The sequence below is a fragment of the Ictidomys tridecemlineatus genome, chromosome 8 (genome assembly GCF_052094955.1).
Source record: "Ictidomys tridecemlineatus isolate mIctTri1 chromosome 8, mIctTri1.hap1, whole genome shotgun sequence".
Taxonomy (NCBI): domain Eukaryota; kingdom Metazoa; phylum Chordata; class Mammalia; order Rodentia; family Sciuridae; genus Ictidomys; species Ictidomys tridecemlineatus.
This window is the reverse complement of record NC_135484.1, coordinates 14,648,265-14,676,241: the sequence shown is the minus strand read 5'-3', so window position 1 is coordinate 14,676,241 and position 27,977 is coordinate 14,648,265. Positions and strand designations below refer to the sequence as shown.

The 27,977-nt window shown below is 44.3% G+C and overlaps 1 protein-coding gene across 2 annotated transcripts; it reads right to left on the bottom strand.

Moving 5' to 3' along the window:
* Positions 1 to 3,735: 3,735 nt before the first annotated feature.
* Positions 3,736 to 26,491, bottom strand: Zbtb2 (zinc finger and BTB domain containing 2). 2 transcript variants are annotated; one of them, XM_078018893.1, is made up of 3 exons: positions 26,361 to 26,491; positions 11,718 to 11,902; positions 3,736 to 6,510 (listed from the first exon to the last, which is right to left on the bottom strand). In XM_078018893.1, exons 2-3 carry the CDS (start codon positions 11,888 to 11,890, stop codon positions 5,139 to 5,141), a joined length of 1,545 nt encoding a protein of 514 aa, XP_077875019.1. In that variant the 5' UTR covers positions 11,891 to 11,902; positions 26,361 to 26,491; the 3' UTR covers positions 3,736 to 5,138. The 2 variants fall into 2 exon arrangements, with proteins under 2 accessions (XP_077875019.1, XP_077875018.1); XM_078018892.1 differs by lacking the exon at positions 26,361 to 26,491 and adding an exon at positions 25,822 to 25,967.
* Between the last annotated feature and the right edge of the window lie 1,486 nt (positions 26,492 to 27,977).

The window sequence follows — 27,977 nt, the reverse complement described above, 5'->3', positions numbered from 1 at the left end:
CATAAACGAGTGATTTTGAGGTGGGAGGACATCAGATCTGTTGCCCTCTCTGTCCATGGAAGAATGGGGAAAGAACACATACCCAGATCCTTGTAACATTTCTTAAAACCTCATGCACAGGTGAGCACAGTGGCTGGCACATGCTTGTAATTTCCATGATTCAGGAGATTGGGGCAGACAGATCACAAATTCAAAGCCAACCTGGGGAATTGAGCAAGACCTTGCTTCAAAAAATAAAAAGGGTTTGGAGCTCAGGGATAGAACACCCCTGGGTTCTAGCCTCAATATGGGTTGTCAGGGGAGGGGGCAAAAACTCTCATGCATAAACTTTAGCTCAGTTACTGAGAAAGGTGAGGATTTGGAGTCCATTTCATTTTAAAATACAAAAATACTTCACTAGATTCTTCTGTGATGAAAGATATATATAAGCAAGAAAACATAATATGCACCTCAATGTATTGTCACTGGAAGAGAAAGAGAAATTCGATCACTGTCTACCTGAAGCACTTTGTAACCTTGAATATTTTGGCAGATTCAGAATAACTGCAAAGATCTTCCTTTCAAAACTGCGAGTATATGATGAAGGTACACATGCCCTTATTTAAAGAGGAGTCACCCACTCTCTGTGTCATCTGTATTTTCCTTCCCTCTGCATCCTTTTACCTTTTGGGCCTTGGTGGCCCGCTAGCGCATCTCTCTGGGAAGAGGGTGCATCACTCAGAAGAGGAAGCCTAACCTGCAGTTTCTTCCCGGTCTCTCCCAGGTCTCCGCAGACCATGGGTTATTTAGGCTCTTGGTTCTCTCTGGCTGGCTGCCTGCTGACCTTGTCTGCTTTGAGGCATCCTTGTGTAACTGAAAAAAGAGAAAGAATTCTTTAGTTTGCTCTCTCTTTTGTTTGGTACTGGGGATTCCACCCAAGAGTGCTTTTATCACTGAGCTACCTCCCCAGTCCTTAAATTGATGAGGCTGGTCTTGAACTAGGGATCTCCTCCTGCTTCAGCCTCCTGAGAAGCTGGGATTATAGGATTTTTTTTTTCTAAAAAATTATGGAAAAATCATAAACATCAAAAGTCCAGGAAGTATTTCTTTCCTGGGCAGTGTGACAATGGTGGAGAGAGGGCCCTGAATTGGGACATCTGTGCTCTACAATATCACTAAGAAGTTGTGTGATCTTGGCAAATCACCTAAATCCCATCTTGCTTTGTCATCTGGATTCTTTGTGGAAGATGGTACTGATAGATGACTCTTTGGCAATCATTTGGGGCATTTGATTACTTGGGCAGATTACAAGGACACTTAGAATGAGGTTGCGGGGTTTAGAATAAATCCCAGAGCCTTTCAAACATGTACTTCTGATGGCTAATGTACAGACGTGCACATTGCACCTGTCTTCTTAGGAAGTACCCTGTCACTGGGCTCAGTGGCACCTACCTGTAATCCCAGTTACTCAGGAGGCCAAGGTAGGAGGATCACAAGTTCAAAGCCAGCCTGGGCAACTTGGTGAGACCCTGTCTCAAAAACATAAAAGTGAAAAGGGATGGGAATGTAGCTCAGTGGCAGAGCACTTACCTAGCATGTGAAGGCCTGGCTTGGATACCCAGTACTGGAAAGAAGTTGTTAAAAAGCACCTTGCAGTAGAGAAGTATGCTAGAAATGGCACAGGTTCCTTTATGCCCCTCTATTAGCTCCTCTGCTTTTTACAGTTCTGAGAAGTAGAACCAAGATGAAAAAATGGCTTTAAGCAAACTGCCTCAATAGCAGAATAAATAGGTTAACAGGTGGCTAAGTTTTTCTTCCATTCTCCTTCCCCCAGTTATAGATCATAGAAATGCTTGCATGTTTGAGAAAATATCACCTTTATCCTTTATAATTTGGAACAATCTAGGTCTAAAGCCAAACACAAAAAGATATGTCAGTTGAACAAGAAAAGCCATTCCTTCCCCACCTCCCCCATGCTTTCATTGGGTGATGCATCAAAAGTTTGTCAATTGCAAGAACACAAGACCTAGCTTAGTATACATATAAGTCCCAGTGACTCAGGAGGCTGAGACAGGAGGATAGCAAGTTCAAAGCCAGCCTCAGCAACTTTGTGATGCCCTAAGAAATTTAGTTAAGAACTTGTCTCAGGGGTTAACACCTGCCCATGGATTCAATTCCTAGTACCAAAAAAAAAAAAAAAAAAAAAAAAAAAAAAAAGACCTAAGACTTGTTATTTGCCAAGTGCTGGTCAAACCACATATATTGGTATTAAGCAGAGAAAGTGACACTGGACAGAGGTCCCAGGAGGTTCCTCCAAGGGGGGCAATCGGACATCAATTTGACCTGGGCGGGTTCTTGATTTATACTGCTGAAAAGAATTCTGGGATGTGTCAAAAGCCAGGCACAAGGGGCTGGGGATATAGCCCAGTTGGTAGAGTGCTTCCCTTGCATGCACAAGACCCTGGGTTCAATCCCCAGCACCTCAAAAATTAAGAGTCAGGCACAAGCAAAGATTTCATTAAAGGACAGCAAATGTGTGTACACCCCATAGGCAGGATGTGGGTACCCTGTGAGAAGACGGTGATTCACCCCAGAGTTGTTAAGCTCTGATTATATATATGACCTTTCTTTCCTTTTGGGGTACTGGGGATTGAACACAGGGGTGCTTTACTACTGAGCCCTTTTTATTTTGAGAAAAGGCCCAGGTAGGCCTTGAACTTGTGATCCTCCTGCCTTGGCCTCCTGAGTAGCTGGATTACAGAGATGGGCCCCAGTGCTCAGTGAAGGAGCATTTAAGACAAGATGAATAGGCAAATGAACATTTTGGTGAGGTGGTTTTCAGTTATTTACAACACCCAGCTCTGTTCATCGGAGGGAGTTTCCCAGACTGCCGTGGTGGAGGTACTACAAGCCTCTGCATGGCCTGCCTGTCCTTTCTCCTGTACAAGCTTGTAGGAGCTGAACCGGGGTTGGCTGGGATCCTGCACACATCTGTCTTTGTTCCTTGTGATTCCCATGACTTTCTGCCTTTTGGCTGTACCCTGTATCACTTTGAGGCCTCTGGAGGTTGGCGGGGTGGGTGGAGGGCTGCAGAGGCTCCCCCTAATTTACCTTTTCAGATATTCAGATATTAACTTGGTACAAGGCTGTCATTTGAGTTGGGAGAAGTAAATTGTTTTTAAGGTTCAACCAGAGGACAGGAACGATAGTAGATGAATCGGACATTATCACACTATGTGCATACATGACCTGTGTAACACAATATCATGTACAACCAGACAAATGAGAAGTTATACCCATTTATGTATGATGTGTCAAAACATATTCTACTACCATGTATAACTAATTAGAACAAACACACAAACAAAAATAAATGACGATTAAACCAGTAGAAACCATTATTTATTAATTTCGGTTTATATTGTACTTTGAATTCCTGTTGTTAGGCAAGCATCTATTGGTCTCCTTTTTTCTTCTTTCTAAAGAAAGTCAGGGAAATGGACTCTAAGCCTGTTCCTAGTTGGCTTTTGACTGTTTCTAGCATCAGCAGAGTTCACTTGTTTGATTCTCACAATTTCAAGACCCAATGCAGTTATCAACTTCTTCATTTTACATCTGGACGATGCCACTCAGATTAGGGGAAACACCCAATGTCCTGCAGACAGCAGGAAAATGACTCTCAGCTCAATGCTTCTATGCATGCCTCCTTTCTGTATCTCTCTGGGGAAACAGATACACAAGACTTAAGATCACATGCCCATTTAATAAATGTTTATTCAATGAAAGGATGTATAAAAACTTACAAATCTGAGAACTCAACTATACATACAATAGGATGATGGGATATTCAGTTTTTAACATGTACATACAGTATAGCTATTGACTATTCTCCCCCTTCCCTCTCCCCTTCGGTTTTTACTTCTGGCTCCTATTTTGTCCTGTGAGACCATTCATTCTCTTATTGGCCTATGGGAAGATTAACGGACAACTTGTACTGCTTTCAGGTCGGTGGAGAAAATTTTAGGTGTTAAGAAAAAAAACAAAAAATCAAAGAATACACATCAAAATTAAGTTTTTTTCTCCAAACGGCAAATCAGATTTTGTCCTGATTTCTTTTTGCCATTTTAGATACTTCAACAAATGTTCCCAGTGAAGTATTAGCACTGACTTTCAATAAAGTTACATTTCCTGCCCACACCTCCTCTTTAAGATGCATATTCCAATATCCTTTTCCCTGCAGTGCACACATTGATTTAAAAGCAGCTGGTTGGTACTGAAACAAATTTCCCACTGGCAACTGCTAGAAAATGGCATGTCATTTTCTGTTCAGAAAGACAATCTATATAGTACTTTCAAATCTGACTTTTAAAACAAATGTGTCAGAAACTAAAATACAGCATTTTGTTGTTCAACTTGGAAAGAAGCCAGCAATTAGCTAAGGCATGTGCATTAGTTCACCTGTTTATAGCAAGTGTCCACATTTTCTCTTACAAACACACAAAGTCACAGCTTGTCATGTTTTATCCAAAAATTAAGATTGCCATCACATTATTACTTTTTTTGTGTTTTGTTAAAGTAGATTTCCTAACTAGTGATTTCTCTTAACTGGACATAATCTCAAAGGGTGCATTCTGAAACAAGACACCTGGAGGATAAATACTAAAAACATTTTCTTGGGTTTAAAGTTTCCCCACACCTTCTAGGGTTTGCATAGTACAGAGCCCCGCTTTATCTCTAAAAAGCATGCTGTATTTTCTGACATTGTTTTTCTGAGAAGGAAGACTCATTACCCAGGGAAAGTCATAATTTTATCTTACCAAATTATATTCTCGTTGTTTTGTTTTGTTATAGACCCTTAATTAGTTCCATGTATGCTTTTAAATAATCTAAAACTTCTCAAAATCTATTTTAAGTTTACAAGTACTACCGACCATTATCTTTCCAATATCCCCTGAATTAAAGTAAATATATTCCAGGTTTATAATGCACAAAGCCTTTCCAGAGGTGGGGCTGGGATGGGGAGATGAAGAAGAGGAGAAGGGAACAGGGACCTGTGTGTGTCATAGTCTGAACTGTGCAGAAGCACAGTTCTGAGCTGGGGGGAAGGGAAAGAAGATAGTTTTTGTAAAAATGACAGTTTTTAAAAAGACAAGCAACATTCAGTCTAGTAACACGGTTTCCTGTTCCTTTTTGATGGAAGCTAACACTGGGTGGTCAGGTTCTGCTACTTCTGAGTCCCCACTGCCCAGGAGAATGGACCGCCCCTCATCTAGGGCAAACACGTCTGAGTTCTGGTTTTGGCAAGAGTGTTTGACCACCTCATTGGGAGTCGAGAACGTTTTGTCACACAAGTTGCACTTGTAGGGTTTGTTGGTTTGCACCAGCATGTTGTCCATCTGACTACCTTCCTCAAATGTGCAGAGTTCCAGAGTCTGTTTGTCCACCATGGTGTAGGTGTCGATGCTCTGGTTGAGGCACACGTGCCGCGCAGCCTGGTTGGCTCTGCAAAAGCTCTTGTCACAAGTGCTACACTTGAAAGGCTTCCCGGTGTGTATGTACATGTGCTCCCTCCAGTGGCTCTTCTGGATGAATTTGCGTCCACATATCGTGCACTCGTATTTCCGTCTCTTCACCTCCCGCTCCTGGTCAGCCTGCTCCAAGTTGTCAATGTCAGCGATGTCAGAGGGGGGCGGGGTTTCCGACTGCTGCTGCCCATCTATGATGGGGGAGTCTGAGATGTGCTGCAGCTCGCTGTCACTGATCATCCCCGCTTCAGGCACTTCCATAGCATCTTTCCCGAGGTCTGCGGCATTGCTGCAGAGAGACAAGGGGACTCGGCTTTCCCCCTGCTGGCTGGACGTGAAGGGTACTCCCGTGTGAATCTGGAGGTGCTCTCGCAGGCTGCTCCGGAGGGTGAAGCGCCGTCCACACAGGTGGCAGGCATAGTACTTGGGGAAGCTTCCGTTCCTCTTCATGATGCTTGGCTTGACGTGGGCAATGGTGAGGGACGCAGGCTGCTCATCAGAGGAAGAGGCCTCCAGATTGGTTTCCTCCCCAGGAGGAGGGGGAGGAACAGGAGTGGAGACCAGTTCTGGAGACAGCGAGGTCTGCAAGGGGTCCGAGGGAGTCATGTTTGTCCGGTTCACCTGGGCCAGATTGGAAGTCAGCTGCGACAGCTGTGAAGCCTCTGGCACCTGTTCCTGGCTCATCCTGGAGGTCTGTGGCCTTGGTTCTCGACCAAGTTTTTCAGGTGCCGAGGCAATCTTGGTGGCTTGCCTTAACTGGTGATCTGCGATCTGAATGCCATACAAGGAAGAGGCCAGTGGGAAGACTTGGTCAGGATGAGAAAAAGTGCCTTGGCTGGCAAGGCTGGCTTCCTGGATCAGTGGGTAGGCGTGCAGAAACTTGATCCCCTGCTCTAACCGAACAGGGTCGATCAACTGAGGCGCCATCTTTCCAGTGTACATCAAATGTAAGAGATAGCTGAAGATGTCAGGCTGTATGTCAGTTGGTTTCAAACGGACGCACTCGCTGGAAGAAACAAGTAAAATGTGTGAGTAAATGTCAGTTGATGTCTCAAATGATAACATAAAGCCCAAAGAAGAAAAAAAACAGACACATGAAAACAATGAAATAACGTTTCTCATTTCTGCCTGTTGGAACCTCTTGGCCTAGCAGAGCTTTTAGCTAGAAGTCTAGAGTTCTGTATTGACCCACCCCACAGCTCAGCGGCAGATCTTTACAGTAAGTAAACAGTCTGATTAGAAAGTGTCTTCAGATCTGAGCTGACCCGGGGAGCTATACTAGCACGGACAGCTCATAATGTTGGAGCTCCACGGCTCTCTCCTGCATGAGGGCTGATGGGGACAGCAGAGAGGCCAGTCACCTTCCTGGTGCTGCCAGGTGGCATTAAAGAGCGGCTGTGGCACAACACGGTCCCTTTCGGATGCAATCATTAGCATCAGCGCCAGCAGGCTGCAGGGGCAATCCCTCATTAACTCCCAATCATGCTCATTTTCCAGGTGAGGGTGTGGCCAAGGGACTGACCCTCTGCTCAGTATCACAGAGTTTGTAAGTGGCAGAACTGGGATTTGCATCTAGACTATTTAGTCCCAAAGCCATCTCACTAAGAAACTTCAGAGCAGCAAAACAATTCTGTGTAGCAAATGATTCTCAATTGATAGATACGGAACCTGAGGTACCAAAAGCTAAGTGACCTATCTGAGGCACCTAAAGCAGCTGGTGGCACAGGTGATTTTCTGAATTTCAGACTCTACTGCATTGCTTCAGAAACATCATCCTGATTAAGCAACAATAAGGAAGAGGTCCCCAAGGACTCTCCTCAGACCACCAGTAATGACAGAAATTCTAACACATCATCAGAAATCAATGATTTATAAAACTACATATCATGAGGCACATTATCACCCACCAAGTGAATATATTCTATAAACAAGGCATTTTCAGGGATTACGTCCTCAATATGTTTTTAGAATTCATAACAATTTGATTATAAGACTTCTTGATATTTTAATTCTCTTTTAAATGTTTTGGTAATAATGTTAATTTTGTTATTATCGAATATTTTTTAATATGCTAAAATTTATAAATAGAACAAAGTGATTTGAACAATGACTTGTGACAGGACAGTTTTGAATAATTACTGCATAGACGTCAATTGTGTATACTAAGAAGACTGCATACAAATAACCACGTGGTTATTTGTGCTTGACTGCAGAGGATGGAAGCCAAAGAGGAAAATCAAGCATTCAAACTAGTATCCCTTTTTGGGCTTGGTGGCGCACACCTACAGCCCCAGCTGCTCAGGAGGTTGAGGTAGGGGGATTGCAAGTTCAAGGCAAGTTCAACTTAATAGTTGAGACACTGTCTCAAAAAATATAAAGGGCTTGGGGTGCAGCTCAGTGGCAGAGCACCCTTGGGTTCATTACTATTATTTATTTTATAAATAAATAATAAACTTCAAAATCAAACCAAAGAAAAACAACTAGCATCCTTTTGACAGTTCAAATGGAGGAATAAATGTGACTGTTTTTCTTTTCTTTTAAAAAAGACACACAGATCATTTATATTTTCACTTGGAATCTTTTTTATTCCTTTAAGTTACTTATATTCCTTGAAACAGGAATGTAAATATGGTGGTGTTTTCTTTTAGCACAAGAGGAGTGCCAACAATAGTATATGCAGAGTATAATATATTTAGATACTCTAGTGAAATTTAATAATCAAAAAAGCTTCAGGAATTTTATGTGACGAAGATGACTTTAGTAATGCAAACAGTCATCTCCCAGGGGAGGAAGGCACTGGAGGAACCCTTCCAGAATCAGGCAGAGGTCCAGGGAAACTTATGCCTTCAGAGATGCATATTGTTCCCAGACCAGTCCTCATGGGAGAAAGAGGAAATAGAGGGAGTGGAAATTTAAAGGGGGCCTCCCCCCCACCATTAAAGCATCCATGAAGGGTATTATGTAGAATCCTTTTCCAAAAAATGCTTAGTGTGTTATAATTTCTCTTACTTCTGGTTGGATAGGCTGTCCCGTCTACTCCTTGAGAATGGTTACTCCACAGTAAACCTCTTAAATTTTAAGCAACTGTGTACAGTCCCTAGTGGCAAAGCCAGGAAGGAGCTAGGGAGCCCACTGCCCACACTTGAGTTAGGCTGGAGAATAAGGACTATCAGGGCAGGCAGTGCTGGCCAAGGGCCAGGCAGAGGAAAGAAAGCAGCCTATCTTGGGGTCACAGCCAGAACCCCAGGGCCCAGGGAGGTCTTCAGCCACCAATTTAGTTTCTTTGTTTAAAAAAAAATTTTAAAGCAGAAGCTCATGTGTATACACATACACACACACACAGTTAGAAAACAGGGGCATTTTTCAAAGTTTCAGATGTCCACATTCCAGCCACCACCATCCTTGACTCCTGGGCAGCCTGACCTCTCAGCTCACTGTGGACCAGCTCTGGTCACTTCTAGTCCTCTACAACATAACCTCGCCTAATGTATGATTTGTGGACTTTTGCTTGGCATTAACATTTTATGCAGGAAAAATTGTAAATAATGTTTTATTTTTTGTTTAGTCAGATAATTTCCATGTTCAGTTTGTGGTAATTTCCATGTTCATTTTTTCTTTCACTAGAATTTTAAGGTGAGGGATTTTAAACAGTGCTGAACATCATCAGTGGTTGCACTTGGCAAGACCTACCCTGCAACAGCTCGTTTTTGAGGGCTCAGTCTCTAGACATAAAACAGAGACAGAGACAGAGACATCTAGTGGTAACTACAGGGCATAAAATACCCTAAGTAAAACCTGAAGATTCCCATTGTCCTCTGAGTCTGAGTGCCAGGCGTGGTCACAGTGCTATGTGGCATGCTCTGGGCCTCCGGCCAGCGTTTGCCTCAGTGACCTTGCACTCTGCACCTGGAGCTGCACAAGGCTGGCCAGTAGTAGCTGCCCAAACTGCTCTTGTCACCTCTGGTGTAATTCACACTACTGCTTAAACTTAGGACCTCCTGTGACAACAAGATCACACTCCCTTACTAGAAAGACACTTGTTCACTACCCTAGACTTAAGTTTCCTGCATTTAACGAAAGCCCATTACATTGCATTTACTCCTCAAAATTAAAATATCCTTTTTGAGATCATTTAATTCGCTGTATTGAAGCTACTAAGTGCCAAGACCTCATTGGTCGTGAAGTCTCTAACACAATAGAGTTAAAGGGTTCTTTCTTTCTTTCTTTTTCGCACTGCTGGGATCCAACCCAGAGCCTTCCAGCGCTATGCCAGTGCTCTACCACTTAGCCATGTGTCCAACCTGCTGTCGCCACTAAGCCTGCAATCCTGTTATTTTGTTACTGGCCCTTTTGCTCCTCCAGATGTTTACTGAGTGGCTGTTCTATTGCTTGCCCACATCTCAATTATCTTCCGTGGTGTCCACAAAGCTGTGTAAAACCCCATCTCTGCCCTCAAGAAACTTACAAATGAGGAGTGGAAATAAAAACACAAACAACAACCATCTGGGAAAAACGTACAGCCCCTGGAAGTGGCACGAATAGTGTTGGGGTCATACCCATGAGGGAGGAAGGAGGGCACTTTTGATTATTTTGTCTGCTTGACAAGGGAGGTGCCATGGCAGAGGGCTGTGAGCGCTGGACTCAGGGAATGGTGAGTAAGCCAGGGCAGCTGCATCAGGTCCTGGGAAGACGGTGGAGTGTCCCCGAGGGACGAGGCCAGAGGATCAGGCTCCAGACCCACGGGCAGAGTAAGGAGCCTGAACGTTGTTTTTTATGTAACGGGTGTCCTTGTGGTCGATCATCAAAGACCTCACCCAGTTTAGTAGCTTCCCATCAAAGGCACTCTGCAACCAAACAGCGTGTGGGACAGCAACCTGACAGGATATGAAAACGAATGACAGAAAATGGAAGCCAGAACGGAAGGACAAGAGTGAAAGGTATTTTGAAGGAAACACAATCTGGGGGTTGATAAAATGTGACTTGAAAGAGATGTTAAGCTTGGGTTGCCTGGAGATGCAACAGGCAGGTCAGGGGGCTTGAGGGTAGAGACTGAATTCATTTTGGATATGCCAGTGAGATAAAGGGGACAGTCAAAGCTGAGTCACCAGTGGGTTGCCAGGATGGGGGACCGGGGTTGGGAATGGGTTCTGCAAACAGAAAGACGGTGGCCAGAGCTATAACCTGCAAGTTCCCAGCAGCAAAGGCAAGACCTAGGATAAGCACTGGCTTCACAGGAGAGTGCACAAGGAGGGCAAGGGAGCCCAAAGCTGAGGGAGGCTTGGGCCCCGAGGTAAAGAACAGGGGCATTCAGTCACACGAATCAGGTGAATCCTGCTTCAGCTGGGAGAAGACAGCAGAAGTGCTGCTGAGGACAGTAGGATGGACACTGGGAGAAAGGGTGACCTTTGAGACACGATGTCAGCGGAGTGATGGGAGGAAACCACGGTGCAAATGACAGGAAGAGCGTGAGATGAGGAAGGTGCACAAGAGGACACAGGGGACTCTGCTGAGAACGTTCACAGTCAACTAGAGGAGAACAGAGCTGCACTCAAGCGGACAGCAAGGCGAGGGTCCTGATCTCCCACAGAACAGCGGGGCATGGGGAAGGGACCAAGAGTAAGTATGAAGGACAGAAGGAGACCTGAGAGGCACAAGAGAGGTCGGAGGACCATTCGCCTCAGACACCAAGAGGATCTTTCTCTAAGACACTTAGGAGAGAGAGGAAGAGGAAAACCTGAGGAAAGAGAGAAAAGAGGGAAATTAGGGGAATTCATGTGCTCCAGCTTCTCATCAGAATGGGACTAAGAGGAAGGACTTATTGTAAGCCTGGCAGACGCTCAGGCACTGGGGCCGCAGGAGGGAGGGCTCAGACAATGAGCCCTGGGGAAAGCTTGCTGACAGAAGGGCTTGTGGAGGGCTTTGGAATGGACCTGGACCTGCCATCCAGACCCTGCAGGTGACACCCACTGAGGCTATCTAGAGGGGGAGGGGCTGCATGGGGCAGAGAGGTGGGTGATTCTCAAATGCTGCTGAAAGCATGAGGAACCAAGAAAGGCAGGGGACAGGGTCACAAGGGAACCGGGCACCTAGGAGCCTAGGGAGAGGCAGAGAGACCCATGGACTGGATGAAGGCAAAGAGCGTGCTCAGAGGACAGAGGGACATGGAGTTAGGAAGTCCATAGTCATTAGATTATTATCAACCACTTTAGTTACCTGGTCTGATGGACAAACAACATCTTAAAGTAATTGGAGAATGAAGCAAGAACTGATTTGTGTGCCTTGAAGTACACATCGCCGATTGCAACCGTGCAGTCACACAGGAAACCAAACTCTCGCTGAGCGTTTAACTGTTGCAGTAGAATAAGTCCATGGTTGGTCAAATCCATTTTTTTAAATATCTGCAAAGTAAACAATTTTGTTTTTAAGAAAGGTGATTCACAAATCAGAATGTGTCCTTTATAGTCATCAATACTGATCATCACTAACATGTCATTGCAGGTATCGAACATGTCAGGCATTGCTAAACATGGTCCATAAATTAACTCATTTGTCTTCATAACAGTCCTAGGAATTAGGTCTGCCATGATTCCCGGCTTATAGATGACAACAAATGCCGTAACTTAGGAGGTTTTGTGACTTGCCCAAGTTTACACAGATGGTATGTGGAGAAGCCGATAAGAGAACTAGGTTGTCTACCTCCAAGCATCGAGTCCTTGGCACAGCAAATATTCCTGGAACAGAGAGTCTTTTGCAGACCCCGAATACATGTTCTAATGATCTGTCAGAATTTGTTCGATTTTCCACAAAGATTGATTAATTAAAGTGTTGGGTGGAGTTCTAGTAAGGCAGGATGGAAACCTTACTAACTCTAGGGGTTTTCTAGCTCCTCTTCATGCTCATGCAGGTGATAAGATCCCTCATACATTCTCCTGTCCTTTTCACTCTTAACACCAATCCAGGGAGGAAGCAGGTCTGGCCTCTGCCTCCCTTTTGTGGAGGGGGAAATGGGCTTTGATATGGGTAAGGTATTTGCCCCAGGCCTTCCATCTGAAGGTGGGGGGGAACAAAATTTAAATCTGATTGTTCCAATAAAAATTCTATGATTTCTACTATTCAAACAGCACCCCAGCAAACTAGTAGAGAAACTATCAGATTTTGCCCAGCTTCCCAAATCCCTAGATCACGCCCTTTCCACAAACAGCATTTATAAAAGCCCACAACACACAGATCAACATTAAAATTTTTGCTGAGAAAAAAGTGAATACTTTCTTATATTTTGGAACAAGGCAAAGATGTCCCTTTTCTCTGGAGGTACTCACCAATACAACTATGCAAAAAATGAAACAGAAGACATTCTGAAGGCAAAGGAAGAAATAAAAGTGTCCCTGTTTGCAGATAACATGATTGCAATGGAGAGAATCAAGGAGTCTACGAAAACTCCTAGAATCAATAAATAAGTTTGACAAGGTCATAAGCCTACAAGATAAATATACCAATCTAGTAATGAATGTGTGTGTGGACACTGAAATTAAGAATGTAATGCCATTTAAAATGACTCAAAAAACAAAACACAGAGTTGTAATCAATAATGTGCTGGGGAATAAATCAAGAAGCGTTAAATAAACGGACAGACACAATATGCTTGTGGATAGAAAGACTTGACATAATAAAGATGAGTTTACCCCAAGCTGATATATAGGTTTTACACAATTCCTATCAAAACCTCAAGACTTTTTTGATAAATTATTCTAAAATGCGTATGTAAAGGCAAAGGAACTGGAGTAGCTCAAACAATTTTAAAAAAAGAACAACAAAGTGGGGAAAAATCAATCTACCTATTTTCAGGATGCATTATACTGGCATGAAGTTAGAAACGTTGGAACTGGCAGAGAGACACACAGGCATCAATGTAACAGAACAGAGAACCCAGAAGTAGACCCAAGTAAATATGCACAATTAATTTTTGAAAGAAATTCAATTACTTTATCTTAAATTAGACAAAATTTTACAATATACAATGATTGTTGACACAGATACAGAAGCAGAACCTTCTCAAAAAATGGTGCTGGATCAATTGACTTCCACAAGCAAGGTAGGCAGACAGCACTTGGCTAAGCCTCACACCTTACATACAAATGAACCCTAAGCTACCACAGCCTTCAATGAAAAACACAAAACTATACTATGTTTGGAGAAATCCTTCAGAATCTAGGGTTAGGCAAAGAGTTTCTACACTTGACATGGCAGTAGAACATTCATAAGGAGAAAATAATATATTGAACTTCATCAAAATTAAAACTTTTGCTCTCTAAAAGATTCTGTTAAGAGGATGAAAAGACAAACTAAAGACTAGGAGAAAAATATCTTAAAAAACTTTTGCAAAATACTCCTCCAACAAAGGGATAACATCTGCAATGCAAAAAGATCTCTCCAGGGCTGGGGATGTAGCTCAGGGGTGGAGTGCTGGCCTAGCATGTTCAACCAACCAACCAAAATACACACACACATTCTCTCAACTCAACAGTAAAAAACAACTGAAACAGAAGATGTGCAACAGACCTGAAGAGATATTTCACCAAAGAGGATATACAGATGGCAAATAAATACATGAAATTGCTCAATGCCATTCCCTAGGGAAATGTAAATTCAAAACACAATATCCTTATACACCTATCAGGATGGTTAAAATAAAACACAGTCACAGTAGTACCAAATGCTGATGAGGATGTAGAGAAACTGCACCAATCATATGTTGCTGACAGGAATGCAAAATGGTTCAGTTTCCTTTACTTCTGGAAAATAGCAATTTCTTTAAAAACTAAACACACAATTATCATGTGACCTAGAAATTGTACTTCTGGATTTACTTCAGAGAAATGAAAACCACATTCACACAAAACCTGTACATTAATGTCCATATCAACTTCATTCCCAAGAGTCAAAACCAGAAGTAAATGAGAAATAATTGGTGTGTCCCTATGTGGAAAGCTACTCAGCCATGTGAAGAAATGGTATTGATATATATACAGCTTGGGTGAATTATGCTCAGAGAAAAAGGTTAATCCCTAAAGGTCACACACCATGTGATTCTTTTGGTATACAACTCTTGAAAATATAGAAATGAACAGACTTGCAGTGGGGGGGGGGGGGCGGGGAGCAGGCGGGTGTGGCCACCGAAGGGCAACCTGAGGGATTCTGGTGATGACAGACAAGCTCTGCAGCTAGACTACATCAACGCCATTATCCTGGTTGTGGCACTAGATAGTGCTAGAGTTCTGCATGCTGTTTCCACTAGGGAGATGGGCTAACAGGTGCACAGGATCTGTCTGTCCAATGAAGGTGAAACGATCAGAATTAGGAAGGAGAGACAGAAAAGAAATGGGGTCTGGATGAAAGCCACAGACACAGCCAGGTTGCAGAGTAACTGTGATTACACAGAAACCTGACCGCCCCAGGAGGACTTCGAAGCTTGTCTTCAAAGCTGTTCTGCCTAGTGTCAGAGCAACCCCTTCCCAGTGTATTCACCTACCTTTTCTCCAGCAAAAGGTATCACATCCTTGAGACCCAGTTGAGAAGTGCTGCCCTGCCACATACTGACTATGTCCTGGCTTACCCGTGGGTCTAGGCAGCTTTCAGTCCCACACCTTTGACAGAAATATCAAGCACATCACCAGTTATCCCTCCAGGACAGGAGAGGCTGTTGCTCATGAAGGGCTGGCTGGCTTACTATTAGCCCCTCATGTCCATATGCTGTTCATTTAGTTTTACACTTACTTACTGGAGATAGTTATGGTATTGCTACTCACTTTATGAACAAGGAGGCTGGCTTAAAGAGGGTAGGTAGCTTGCCTCAGTAAGTTCAAGAATGGAATTCAAATTAAGGTTTACTTGATAACAAGTAAAGACTAGGAGAAAAAAATCTTTTTGCAAAATATTCCTCCAACAAAGGGATAACATCTGCAATGCAAAAAGATCTCTCCAGGGCTGGGGATATAGCTCAGAGGTGGAGTGCTGGAAATATCATATTTTTATTGTTACTTTTAAATATATACACTTGCTAAGAAGTCTCAAATACAGCAGGTGCAGGGGCACATGCCTGTGATCCCAGCAATTCCAGAGGCTGAGGCAAGAGGATGGTAAGTTAGCAAGACCCTGTGTCAAAATAAAAATAAAAAGGGCTAAGGATGCAGCTCAGTGATACAGCTCTTCAGTGATAAAGAGCCTCTGGTTTTCAATCTCCAGTACCAAATAAATAATAATTAAAAAAAAGACAAAGACTCAAATACTATGGACAAACAAAATGTGAGAGCTGCCCAGCCATTCACCCATTTCTCCACCCTCTGGCTAATACTGGGCATATTTAATTACTGCTTTACCACTTTTAAAAGAATCTTTGCTGAACACTTTTTTTTTTTTTACTTTCTATGAATTTAAAGATTATTTTATATTAATTGGCCACTCTTATTTCCTCTAGCATCTCTACATGAGCTTCGCCCATTTTATTCTTTCTTTTTCTTTTCTTTTTATAGAACTGGGGATCAAACCCAGGGCCTCACATTTACTAGCCCAGCACTCTACCATGGAGGTACATCCTCAGCCCTTTTTATTTTTCATTTTGAGACAGGGTCTCACTAAATCACTTAGGGCCTTGCTAAGTTGCTGAGGCTGGCATCACAGAGATTGCCAGTGTGTGCCACCTTGCCCAGCTCTTGTATTCTTTTAATATTAATTTTATAAAACTCACTATAACATAAGGAAAATGAGCTCTGTGTCACATACTACTAATATTTTTCTTTCTTCCTTCCTTCTCTTCCCCCTTTCTTTTTTTGCAGTGCTAGGACTGAACTCAGGGCCTCACTCATGCTAGTCAAGTGCTCTATCATTGAGCTAAATTGTCAGCATCTAATTTTCTTTTAATTTTGTTTAGATTTGTGTGTGTGTGTCTGTGTGTGTGTGTGTGTGTGTGTGTGTGTGTGCGCGCGCGCTGGGTATACAATCAAGGCTTGAGCATACTAAGCACAAGATCTACTACTGAACCTCATCTCCTGCTCCAAGGTTCTTAGTTTTTACATGAGTGGATACATACAGCACTCTCTTCTTTGACATAGCTAAATGTATGGCTCCCTCTCTTTCCACAAACTAATATAAATGTACTCGTCAACCCACAAGAATGAAGTCACAATAAAAATGCTGAATGTTCTTTTTTATAAGGGAGGCTACTCGCTATTTTAGGATCTCAATTTAAGAACATCTCTTAGATCAAGAAATGGTGAACATAAGTGTTCAAATATAGAGGGAAGAACACGTGCATGGCTCTCAGAGAAATTAAAAAAGCAAAGGAGGAAAACCAGAGGATGAGTTGCATGCTCAAAATCTACATGGGGAAAAATGCACAGGTCAAGTTTTAAAAAAATCTTGAGATCAAACACAAAACCTCTAGACTTTTCTATATATGAATTACCTGAAAAGAAGGGGTAATAGAGAGGACTGCTCCATCCCACCCCTCACCCCAGGGACAGAACCACCCTCTTCTAAATCTTTGTCTCCCCTTACCTCTTCCTGGCCACCCCCCACTGTTTCCATGAGGCTTAACTTGCACAAAAATGCTGTGGAGGCCCAGGAGGCAGTCACCCCTCCCCCAGGGAAACCGCATCTGCTCATCTGACCTCCTGTTCAGGACAGGTGCAGCCCCTGCCACCTGCTGGGCTGACAGGCTCACCAGGGTCAGGGAAGACCTCTGCTGCTGGCCTCGGCCTCTCTGTGGTACTTCATACCCTTTTTTCTGCATTGATAAGTCCTCCTTTATGGTGCTGGGGTCACCACTCTCATTTGGCCTCAACTCAGGCTGTCACCTTGCTCCCTACCTAGGAGGCCCCCTACCCTTTTTTTGGTATTGGAGATTGAACACAGGGGCGTTTAACCACTTAAGCTATATCCTCAGCCCTTTTAAATCTTATTTTGAGACACTGCTTAGGGCCTTGCTAAATTGCTGAGTTTGGCCTTGAACTTTTGATCCTCTTGCCTCATTCTACAGAGTGGCTGGGATAACCAGTGTGTGCTATGCTGTCTGGCCCAAGGAGTACTCTTGCTGTGCTCTCCATGCCTGGTCCATAGCCACCTCCCAATGCTCTTGGTGAGAGTATCCACCTCTGCTCAGTGTCCCACAGGAACCCTACACTCAGTAGATGTAAATCAAATTCCCTATACCTCCTCACACTTCTACAAGAGACCATGAAAACCCGGGGCACAAGCCTGTTCTGTATTCCCCACCTCAATGCATGTCCCACACCCCCTTGACCAAACCAGAATCTCAGCACAGCCTTCAGGCCTCCCTTTCTTTTAGACCTTGCCTCAACTGAAACTTTCCCCCACTCCTCATCTTAGTTTTACCTCCCAATCCACCTCCCGTTTCTGGCCTCCTTAACCCATCCACCTTGTAACAGCCAGAGTGAACTTTCCCAAGGGCAAATCTGATGGCCCTGTCTTGCTCCATATTTTCCTATGACTCCCCAGGAAGAAGCCCTGACCCCTGAGTATAGCTTTGACTGTGCCATCTCACTGTTGCTCAGTCTGCACAATGTACTCCAGTGCTGATCCAGTTCCTTGATTTCACACTTACCATCCAACCAACCAACCAACCAACCAATCAACCTCTAAACTGGGGGGTCCAGAGTGATGCTCTCTCTTTATTCTGCAATCAGAACCAAGCTATTTATAAACCCTACAGGGACAGGGACTTTTGCACATGAAGAAGCAGGAAGGACATATTATCAGCATATCCTTCTAGGGGAAGGACAGCTGGCATTACATTCAGTATATGAAAAGGTTTTTCAATTTGCAAAAAAATTACAACATAAACTCTTTATGACATTAAAGTGTCCAATTATTTATTGATGCAAGACTGTTAGTTTGGTGATCTTTACAAAGTGATTATCAAGTGTGGAGCTTGTTCTGAAATCTAAGCCCTTACTAAAAATCAAGTTTCTGCTGGGGATGTAGCTCAGTGGTAGAGCACTGGCCTAGAGGTGCGTCGCCCTGGGTCTGATCTTCAGCACTTCAAAACAACCACGATAAAGATCCTCTTTGATTGGAGTGTGATGATCATGGAGACAAAATGATATTTCACTCACAATTTCTGGATGAGCTAAGTGGAGGAATGATAATTTCTCTTCCCAGAGGGCCCAGAATGGCCAGGCCATTATTGGGCTCCTAACAGTGTATAACACTCACTGCTCTCCAAGGGGAGCACTCAGCCACCTCATCTCTAATTCAGCCCAGGTTGGGAGATGGGCTGTGTGAACAGTAGCTTAGAATTTATGCTTGGACTTCTGAACATGCTACTTTCATCACGCTCATCATAGACATAAACGTACATGTTCACACATATATGCGTGTACCCATGCTTGACCCAGCCCTAGAATGCTCTTCTTGCCTTGGAGCATCTGTGAACGTGCTGGTTAGTTCGGCAGCCCAATGCTCTGGAAAGCTAACACACAGTCCTTATCATTCACTCGTGCCTAGCTTTGCATTCAGTCTTTGCTAGACAAACTGCTAACGACTGAGAAGATTGCTGAGTTCTCCAGTCACACCTGGTCCCTGAGCGATATGGGATAAAAGCTTGGCTTTTTTTTTTTTTTTTAAAAAAAAACCCTGGGCTGAATTAAGAAACTCTCATCAACTTAATGTGTATTATATTTTGGAAGAATTTTTCAATTTAATATGTCACTTAGTGTTTCTTGCTGCTAGTAATTAGGTTCTGAGTCTACTTTGGAATTTATCATGACCCTGCAAGGCAAAAAGCCTGGGAAGAATGAGGCACCACTGAGGCCCAGGTAAGGACTTTGGTCCTTATCTTAAAAACAATGGGAAGCCTCCAAAAGGATGTTAAGCCTATGACACAATAGAATAGTTCCACTGCAAAGACTACGTGGCTGCAGGTGCAGAACTGCCCAAACTGGGGAGGAGGGACAAAGGGCAGGCAGAGGAGCCTTTTTTGTGGTCTAGAAGAGAGATGAGGAACTAGATGATGGGGATCACGAGGAAGGGGCTAGGCAGGATTCCAGAGATATTGAGAAGATAAAAAATCAAGAACACTGGCCTGTGGGTCAGTTGCAGCAGGGTGGGGAAGAACAGCAGGCCCCAAGGTGACTCCTAGACTTCTTCCTTCTATAGCTGGGTAGGTGGTGCTGTCCACCAGGTGGAACAAGGACAAAATCCCAGGTGGGTGGGGAAGAGCATGCTGGGTTGGAGACACTGACAAGCCTCTCCCTCTTTGCCCCCTCCCTCCAGATGTGGAGGTGAAAGAATGCCTGTTGATAGGTGATGCTGGTCTGGGGCTCAGAAGTTCTGTGATGTCTGGTGGTCTTCAGAGAAGCCAGGCTATCTGACTCAAGAGTCATGTCCTTAAATTACTGCTCTTCAAATGGCTAACAAATAAGCTGAAGCCTGTCTTCTGGGTATATGCTTCATTCTCTGGGCACTACCTGCCTGGATCCATATAGCACTACTCCAAGTTCTCTTTGTGTGTGTGTATGTGTGCGTGCGCGCAAGTGCATGCACATGTGGTACTGAGGATCAAACCCAGGGCCTCATACACACTAAGCAAACTTTTTAAGTCATTTACCACTAAGCTATATACCTAACTCCCCACTCTTCTCTTTTTTAATTGCTGAGGCTGTCCTCTAACTTTCAATTCTCCTACCTTAGCCTCCAGAGTAGCTGGGGTTAGTTACAGGAATGAGCCACCAGGCCAGTCTTTTCAAAGTTCTAAATGATCCTGGTGACAAAGGGCTGGCAATGACAGGACATTGAAGATCTATATAAAACTTAACACTATAAATGGAACTTTAAAAAGAGGAGAGGCAGTTTTTTAAAGTTGGCTTTTGTTTTTTTATAGAATGCTTTCTTTATGTGTATATATGTAAAATGTTTTAAAAAATTAGTAAACAAACAAACAAACACCCCCCTCTCAACAAAACTTTCCAAAGCCAAGTATAGATCATCTTTTAAACTATTTAATGCTTTGCGTTTTTATTGTTGTTTTTGGATTGCCGCTGTTTCCATCTTTTACAGGACACTGACCGCCCAGCTTCAAGTGCTTTCAGCTGGGCTGGTGCTTAAACAAGTTACTTTGGAGATGCAGCTGAATGGGACACATATAATCACATTACATTCTGACAATCTAAGTTCTTCCTTCACTTTCAGTATGAGAAGTGAAGACTAAAACGGCTTTTGGGGATTGATGAATCACCTTCTAAAGATAATAGCTCTTGGAAGATGCTAAACACCACTTAGACTACCCATTTCAAGGGCACTAAAAGGGTTCTCTGAAGTCCTTGATTTTATTTAAGTGAAGCATAAATGAATGCTAAAATGCATGAAGCACATCAGCAACAAAAGCAGAATTACTCACAAGTAAGATGGATTCTTTCAAGTAGCTTAGACCACTTATTAGGATAAAAACTGCCTTTCCAATTAGTAGTATTAAAAATTAATGTTGGAGAATCCATGAAGGAACCTGTATGAGGTGGTCATTTGAATTTCAACATATTTTAAAACTGCAACTCAGAGATAAGAAAGGCATCTTAGTAGTGATGATGAGCTGGTACGTTTTCCCTAACATTTCTTTTGTTAACCTTCTTCCATAGTAATTAGAATAGCACTTATTTTCACATTGGAAAGCACTACATTGGTAAAAAGATTTGTTTTTTTCAATATTTTGCTTATGTTTACATTTAAATTAGTTTTCAATTTCCACATGTAAATTGCAGTGAGAAGGGGGGCATATCAGGGATATTTTAGGTGTCAAGTTAGAAGTAGGTCAGAGAATTATGGCTAATAAAAAGTCGATATTAAAGTGATAATTCTAAAGAAATTATGCTACAATTAACTTCAAAGAAACCTACATATGATCACCCCTAGCAAAATTAAGAACCCTAATCTGCTTCTACTAACCAAAGTAGAGGCTTCCTTTTTTATGTGCCATATGATGATTAATAAAATTAGTCTGAAGAAAACATAATCACTTACAGGTCTAGTAGCAAATGTGTTTAACTGAGGTCTGACTTGAATAGTATATTTCTGTATTTTTAAAAAATGTTTATTTTTTAGTTATAGGTGGATGCAATATCTTTATTTTATTTTTATGTGGTGCTGTGGACCGAACCCAGTGCCTCACGCATGCTAGGTGACCACTCTGTATCTGAGCCACACCCCCTATTTTAAAAGAGTTTCTCAACTTTTTGGTGTTAGGACCCCTTTATGCTCTTTAAAATTATTAAAATCATTTAGAAAACTTTTGTTTTAAGTCAGGTGTGGTGAAGCACATCTGTAATTACAGCTGAGGCAGAAAGACTGTAAAGTTCAATGAGGTCCTATCTCAAAATAAAATTTTAAAAAAGGCTGGTGACATAGTTTAGTGGTAGAACATTTGCCTAGCATGCTTAAGGTACTGGATTCATGCCCAGTACCAAAACAAACAAACAAAATTTTGTAAATTTATGTAGTTTACAACTAGTGATATTTACCTTTAGAAAATATAAAACTTAGAAATTTACAAGGATTTGATTTAAAAAACCCCACTACACGTTAATGAATAACGTTTTAATGAAAATAATTGTATTTTCAGAAACAATATAAAATAGTGAAGTGGCTTTTTAAATATTTTTTCAATTCTCTTTATTTTAAATAGCCAAAATATCAGGTAATTCTGAATATTTTTCTTTGATATTACACCAAAACTTAGGATAAGTGTTAGCTTTTTAAAGGCTAGTTGTGCAATCTATAACTGTAGAAATGACTGAACTTTTCCTTCTTTGTTTTGCTAAAATTCATTGGTATATGCACTTTGAATGGAATTTTTCCCACGTATGATATTTAACATAATTCACTGGTTATTTGGAAAATACTGGCTCACTGAATTATGCGCATTTTCCCAATGTCAACACATTGAAAGGACAATAATATCTTGGTATTATTATGAAAACAGTTTGATCTCAAACACTTGACAGGACCCTGGGGATTCACAAGGTCTGTAATACCACACTTTTGGACAACCACTTTACAAAATCATTTTGGGGACTTGGAGAATCTAATGACCAGCCTGGTCCAGGAGAATGCATACTCACTTTGAAATTGTTTTCAGATGATTATTCATCTTCCTTCTGTGCTGAATTTAGACAATGCACACAATTTTAAGGAATAGTACACTGAAACCTCTGGCAAAGTGAAAAGTAGTTCCAAAAATATTTGTCCACATATCTATAAGTGCTTTACAAATTCCTATCTTTACATGGTGAGCTTTCTTATAATGAGAACAAAAGTCTCATGGTACATACCTCATGCATGTGAACTGGGGATTGTATGTTTGGGTATAAACATCAACCTCTAACTTGGTCTCTACCATGCAAGAATGTCTTGGATTGTCAATCATTGTTTTGTGTGGTATCTAGGCTGAACCCAGGGTCTATTGCATGCTAGGTAAGGTCTCTACCATGGAGTTACACCCTGAATTTTTTGTTTTGTTCTGCGATGGGGTCTTACCAAGTTGCCCAGACTGGCCCATCTCAGCCTCCCCAGTAGCTGGGATGACAGCGTGTTATCACCATGCAGGGCTCTGATTCCACTTTTTTTTTTTTTTTTAAATTGGTACGAGGGATTGAACCCAGGAGTGCTCAACCACTGAGCCATATCCCCAGCCTTTTAAAATTATTTTATTTAGAGATAGGGTCTTGCTAAGTTGCTGAGGCTGGCTTTGAACTCACATTCCTCCTGCCTCAATCTCTAGAGCTGCTAGGATGAGCCAATGAAAATTATAAACTTATTGAGTATAATAAAGCTCTTAAAATGCTCTCAATCTAATGTTTAGAATGTTCACAATAATTTTCCCATCAGAAAAAAAAATCAATTCCCTTTTATATTTTCAAGATTGTGTTCAGAGACCCCAAAAACTCAAGGAAATAGGAAAACTGCCTTGCCTTTTTGCCAGATGCATTTTGAAGTTTATTATAAAAATCTGTAGGATATCAGCAGTTCTTCCAATCATCCTTTCTTGTGCCTGATGCACACTACTTGACCAGCTTTTCAAAGTTTCAACAGGGAAAGGGATGGAAAGAGGAGTGGTTCTTTGGATGAAGCATCAAGAGACACTGAGAGATATCAGGTGGATCCCCTACCCTAAAGAAGTTGGTCCCAAGCAGATGCCACACTTAGGTCTTAGGTATTTTCTTCACTGGGACCAGTAATTCTCAAACTGGGGAAAGCACACCCTGGTATTCAAGGACAAGCAGTAGATAACTTGAAATCAAAGGGTTACAAGAGGCATCTCCTTCCGGGGTGTGGTGGTAAGTAAATTTTTATATTATCTGATCTTACAATACTGCAAAATTTGGAAGTTAGTGCAAAGCTTATATTAGTCTTTTTTTTTTTTTTTAAAGAAGTTGTCACTGGAAGTTTTTATTCTGTGACTTAAAACTTGTCTAGTGTTTACTTTGCTGCTGGAAAAAGTTTGCACCAACCTATTTACGTATTTTTTTGAAAAGCTTTAAAACTGGCAAATACGAATATGAACTGTAGAATAACACTTTATGTGTGGTTTATATTCCCATAAGTAAGCTCCTCCACTGTTAACTTTTGGTGGCATTTAATACCACGGGTGTATCACTTCTTGTATTTTTAGATATTATAAAGGTTTCAATTACAGGCCAATTTTTTGGCTAGAAAATAAACACAAATTTCACGTTTATTAAATGAGAAATGATCAGTTTAAAAGAAAGCAATATTAGTGATAAAATTACTTTCTTCTTAAAAATTGCCTTTCAACAGTTTACAAACATCTGGTTACATACTAAAGTTATTAGGAATGCCCCCTCCCCGCCCAATCTGTTATTTTCAGCTTATGCTCTCGTTTTATAATATAATTTCAGGCTGCAGACTCAAATGCTAATGCTCTGTACACCATTGGGCCGTCAGGGTCTATACGGTCTATATGGACAGTCCTCTGTTAAAGAAAACCAGACCGCCCTGGAGTTCTGTGAGCCTGAAATCCCGACCTTCTTTTTGCCTTATTCTACTACAATAACTTGTGAAAACGAAGAGCATCCAGGCTCACTCATACACTACGCAGACCCACTGTACGATGATGATAGAACAAATGAACAATGCAAATGGGTGGGGGAAGTAAAGAGCTCGGGTTATTTCCCCGGGGCACAATTAGGAGTTCCAGCGGCGGGTGGAAGTTCGTGCAGTAAATGGTGCAGGAGTAACCACTCTCACACTGCCCATTCGACTACCCTTCCTCGCTTTTCCCTTTACTGCCTCTTTAATTCACCATCAGCTGAGGCCGACAAAAACCTTGCTTCCTACGCAGCTTCTCACTTAACGGTTCCCACTGCGGTCTTGTTTAAAAATGAATGGTTAGGGGGTCTCGTTGCACCCGGAAGACGACTCGGGCCCCAGACCGGACTCGCGCCGCAACCTCCCCTTCCCGGAGCCCGGCGGGCTGTGCCGAGACGAGGCGGCAACCGCAGCTCCGATCCGGCAGCGCGGCCTTAGGCGGCGCAGATCGCCCGTAAAGAGGAAGCTCAAGGCCGCAGGCTCGGCGCGCTCAATACCCGCTCCAGCCTCAGCAGGCGACCCGGGCGGCGACCACGGAGACCAACGCGCTGGGCAGCCCAGAGCCGCCCAACGGCTGCGGGCTCCACCCCACTCCGAGCCCCTGGGGCGGGGGCTGGCCGGGGGCGGAGCCGGGGCGCGCCGCGCGGGGTCCCCGGGCCCCTCCGGTCTCACCGGCCCCGCCCCCAGCCCCCGGGGGCGCAGGGAAGGGGAAGGGAGGGGCGACGCACTTCGGCCGCGCCGCACGCTCGCCCTTCCCTCAGCCCGCGTGCGCGCGCGCGCTCGCTCTCCCCAAGTCCCGCGGAGTTTAACACAATGCCGACGCCTACGCCGTGCGCAACGCCCCGGCCGGCGCAACAGCCCCGGCGCCGGGGGCGGGGGCGGCCCAGCTAGGGAGAGGAGATGAGCGCGCGCGAGAGCCGCAGACAGCGCGAGACCCGAAGAGGCCGGAAGCGCGCGTGCGCGCCCCCGCCCGCGAGCGGGGAGGCGGAGCCGCAGCAGTAGCGGCAGCAGCTGTAGGAGCCGCTGCAGCTGGGAGAAGCGCCAGAGAGGCCGGGCCTGCTCCGGTCGGACCGGATCCCTCCCCTCCCCCTCCCTCTCTGCTCCCCTCCCCCAAACCCACTTCCGCAGCTCGCGGCCTTGCCGCCGAAGCAGCAGCGGCGGCAGCAGCAGGAGGCGGCTGCGGGGCGTCGAGAGGATTACGCACCTGACGGGCCCGCCTCTTGGGGCTCCAGCGCGGGACGCTCACCAGCCGCCGCCGTTCGGGACGTACTTCACGGTGGCGGCGGGAAGGGAGGGACCGGCGACGGAGAACGGAACGCGAATCGCCCCCCTCCCCTTCCTCCCTCCCTCCCTCCCTCCGATCCGCCGCCCGCCCTCTCGGCTTCCGTCCCCTCCCCCTCCCGCAAAGCCCCGGATGGAGCCGCCGCCGACTCGCCACCGCCTGGCTCCGGGGGATGGTTTTGTCAGGCGGCCAGAGCCCCGGCGCCAGGCGCAGCCGCCACCGCCCCCACGGGCCGCCCCTGCCCTCGCTTCCCAGAACCGGGTCCCGTATGGTCCGGGCCCTCCGCCTGCCTTCACCCGGAGCCTCGGGACGAGGGTCATTCGTCGTCTTTGTTGCCACCGCCGCTGCCGGAACCGTTTGCGAGCTCCGGTGGCCCCCGCCCCCCCTCCGCCTTCCCGGAGCCCGGGCCGGGGGCGGCACGTGGGCACCGGCCCCGGGAGGCGGAGGCGGTGCGCGCTTACCTGTCGCCGGTGCTGCTGCGGCGGGGGGTGTGGAGGAGGAAGCGCTGGGCAGCTTTGGCCGTGCCTTCCTCCCCGCCGCCGCCTCTCCTTCTCCTGCTGCTGCTGCTGCTGCCGCCGCGGTCGGTGTCTCCGGCGCGGCGGCGGCGGCGGCGGCGGGGCTTTTCCTGTCCGGTTACGTTAAGGTCACATGACCGAGAGAGCGGAGCGACTAGTGCAAAGAGGCTGAGAGCGGCTCCCGCCGGGGGGGAGAGGCGGCGAGAGAGCAGTGGCGGCAAGAGCCCCCTCCGCCCCCCCAGCCGCTCCCCTCCCCCCGCCCGCCTCCGCCTCCGCCTCCTGCTGCTCTGCCGCCGCCGCCGCCGCCTGCAGCACTAACTACACTGCCGCTCCCACCCAGGCTCGGCTCTCTGCTCCAGCCAAACTTCTGCGAGCCATGTGCAGCCGAGGCGAGGAAACTTCTCTGCACCTATTGGGGCTGGAGGCTTGAGTCACAAGCCCCCTGTTTACCTAAAGTGTTTTGGTAGGACATCCTCGAGACGCTCGGGGTACAGATGAGAGCTGCTGGGATACTTCTCTCCAGCTTCTGCTTGACATCTCTCGGCCTGTACCTTTGTTCTTGACATCCTGTATTACCTTAGATTTTCATCTTTTAAGACATGTAGAATCGAAGAACTGTTGTAAATTACTAGTATCTTTCTTGTCATTAGTGGTAATTGAAAAGTCATACTGAAGTGTTGTGATGGAGGGTAGAGGTGCTTCCTCAGACGAGTTGAATATGGTGTAAGCTTTCTGTTAGGATTGAATGTGATGGTTATTTCAGAAATTGGATTTCAGTTTTTCAACTTTGGGTCCAAGAAAATCAAAGCCTGCAGAGCATGTTGTTTAAGAAGTATTGACTTTCCTGTTAAGTTTTGGTCTTTTGAGGCGCTGGTAGAATGGATTTCATAGTTGCCTCAGATTTTGAGGTCGGTAAGTCTTATATAGGGAAATACTGGAAACATGGTAACATGTCAGGGGAATTGGAATACCTGATGGTCATCAAGTTTATTTTTTTGCCATTTTTCTGGTATTTATATTTTTTTAATTTTAAAGTACAGTTGAGTCCTTTGAAGACTGGAGTTTTATGATTTATTTTACATATCTAGGATTCTGAAGACTTAAGGATAAAGTTCTTGAGGAAATGGAGGCAGCAGTTCCCGGTTACTCGGTTTTAAAGCGTGCTAACCTATTTATTAAGTATCTTGATGTCTAACTTGTTTTGGTTTATACATCCAGACCCTGGCACAGTGGCTGGCATGTAGTTAAAACGTGTAAGGCAAGCTTACTATCTGAAGACAATTTAATGTACAGAATGTCCCTCTTAAAAATCTTGAGTTTGATTTAGTGTTCAGTTGTTTCTGCAGCTACTGATGACTGATTGCTTCTTGAAGACAGAGTAAGCAGCTGTTTAACTTTAGTGACCCAAAGTGAATAGTAGATACAGCATTTACCTGCCTTGAACTTTCTTATTCTTTGATCTGTTAGTTAAGTGACTTGAATGGTTAAATGTCTGCCTCCAGCACCAAATTCTGATCCTGATCTAAGTGTTCTGGTGCACTGTCACTAAAACATCAAAGATGG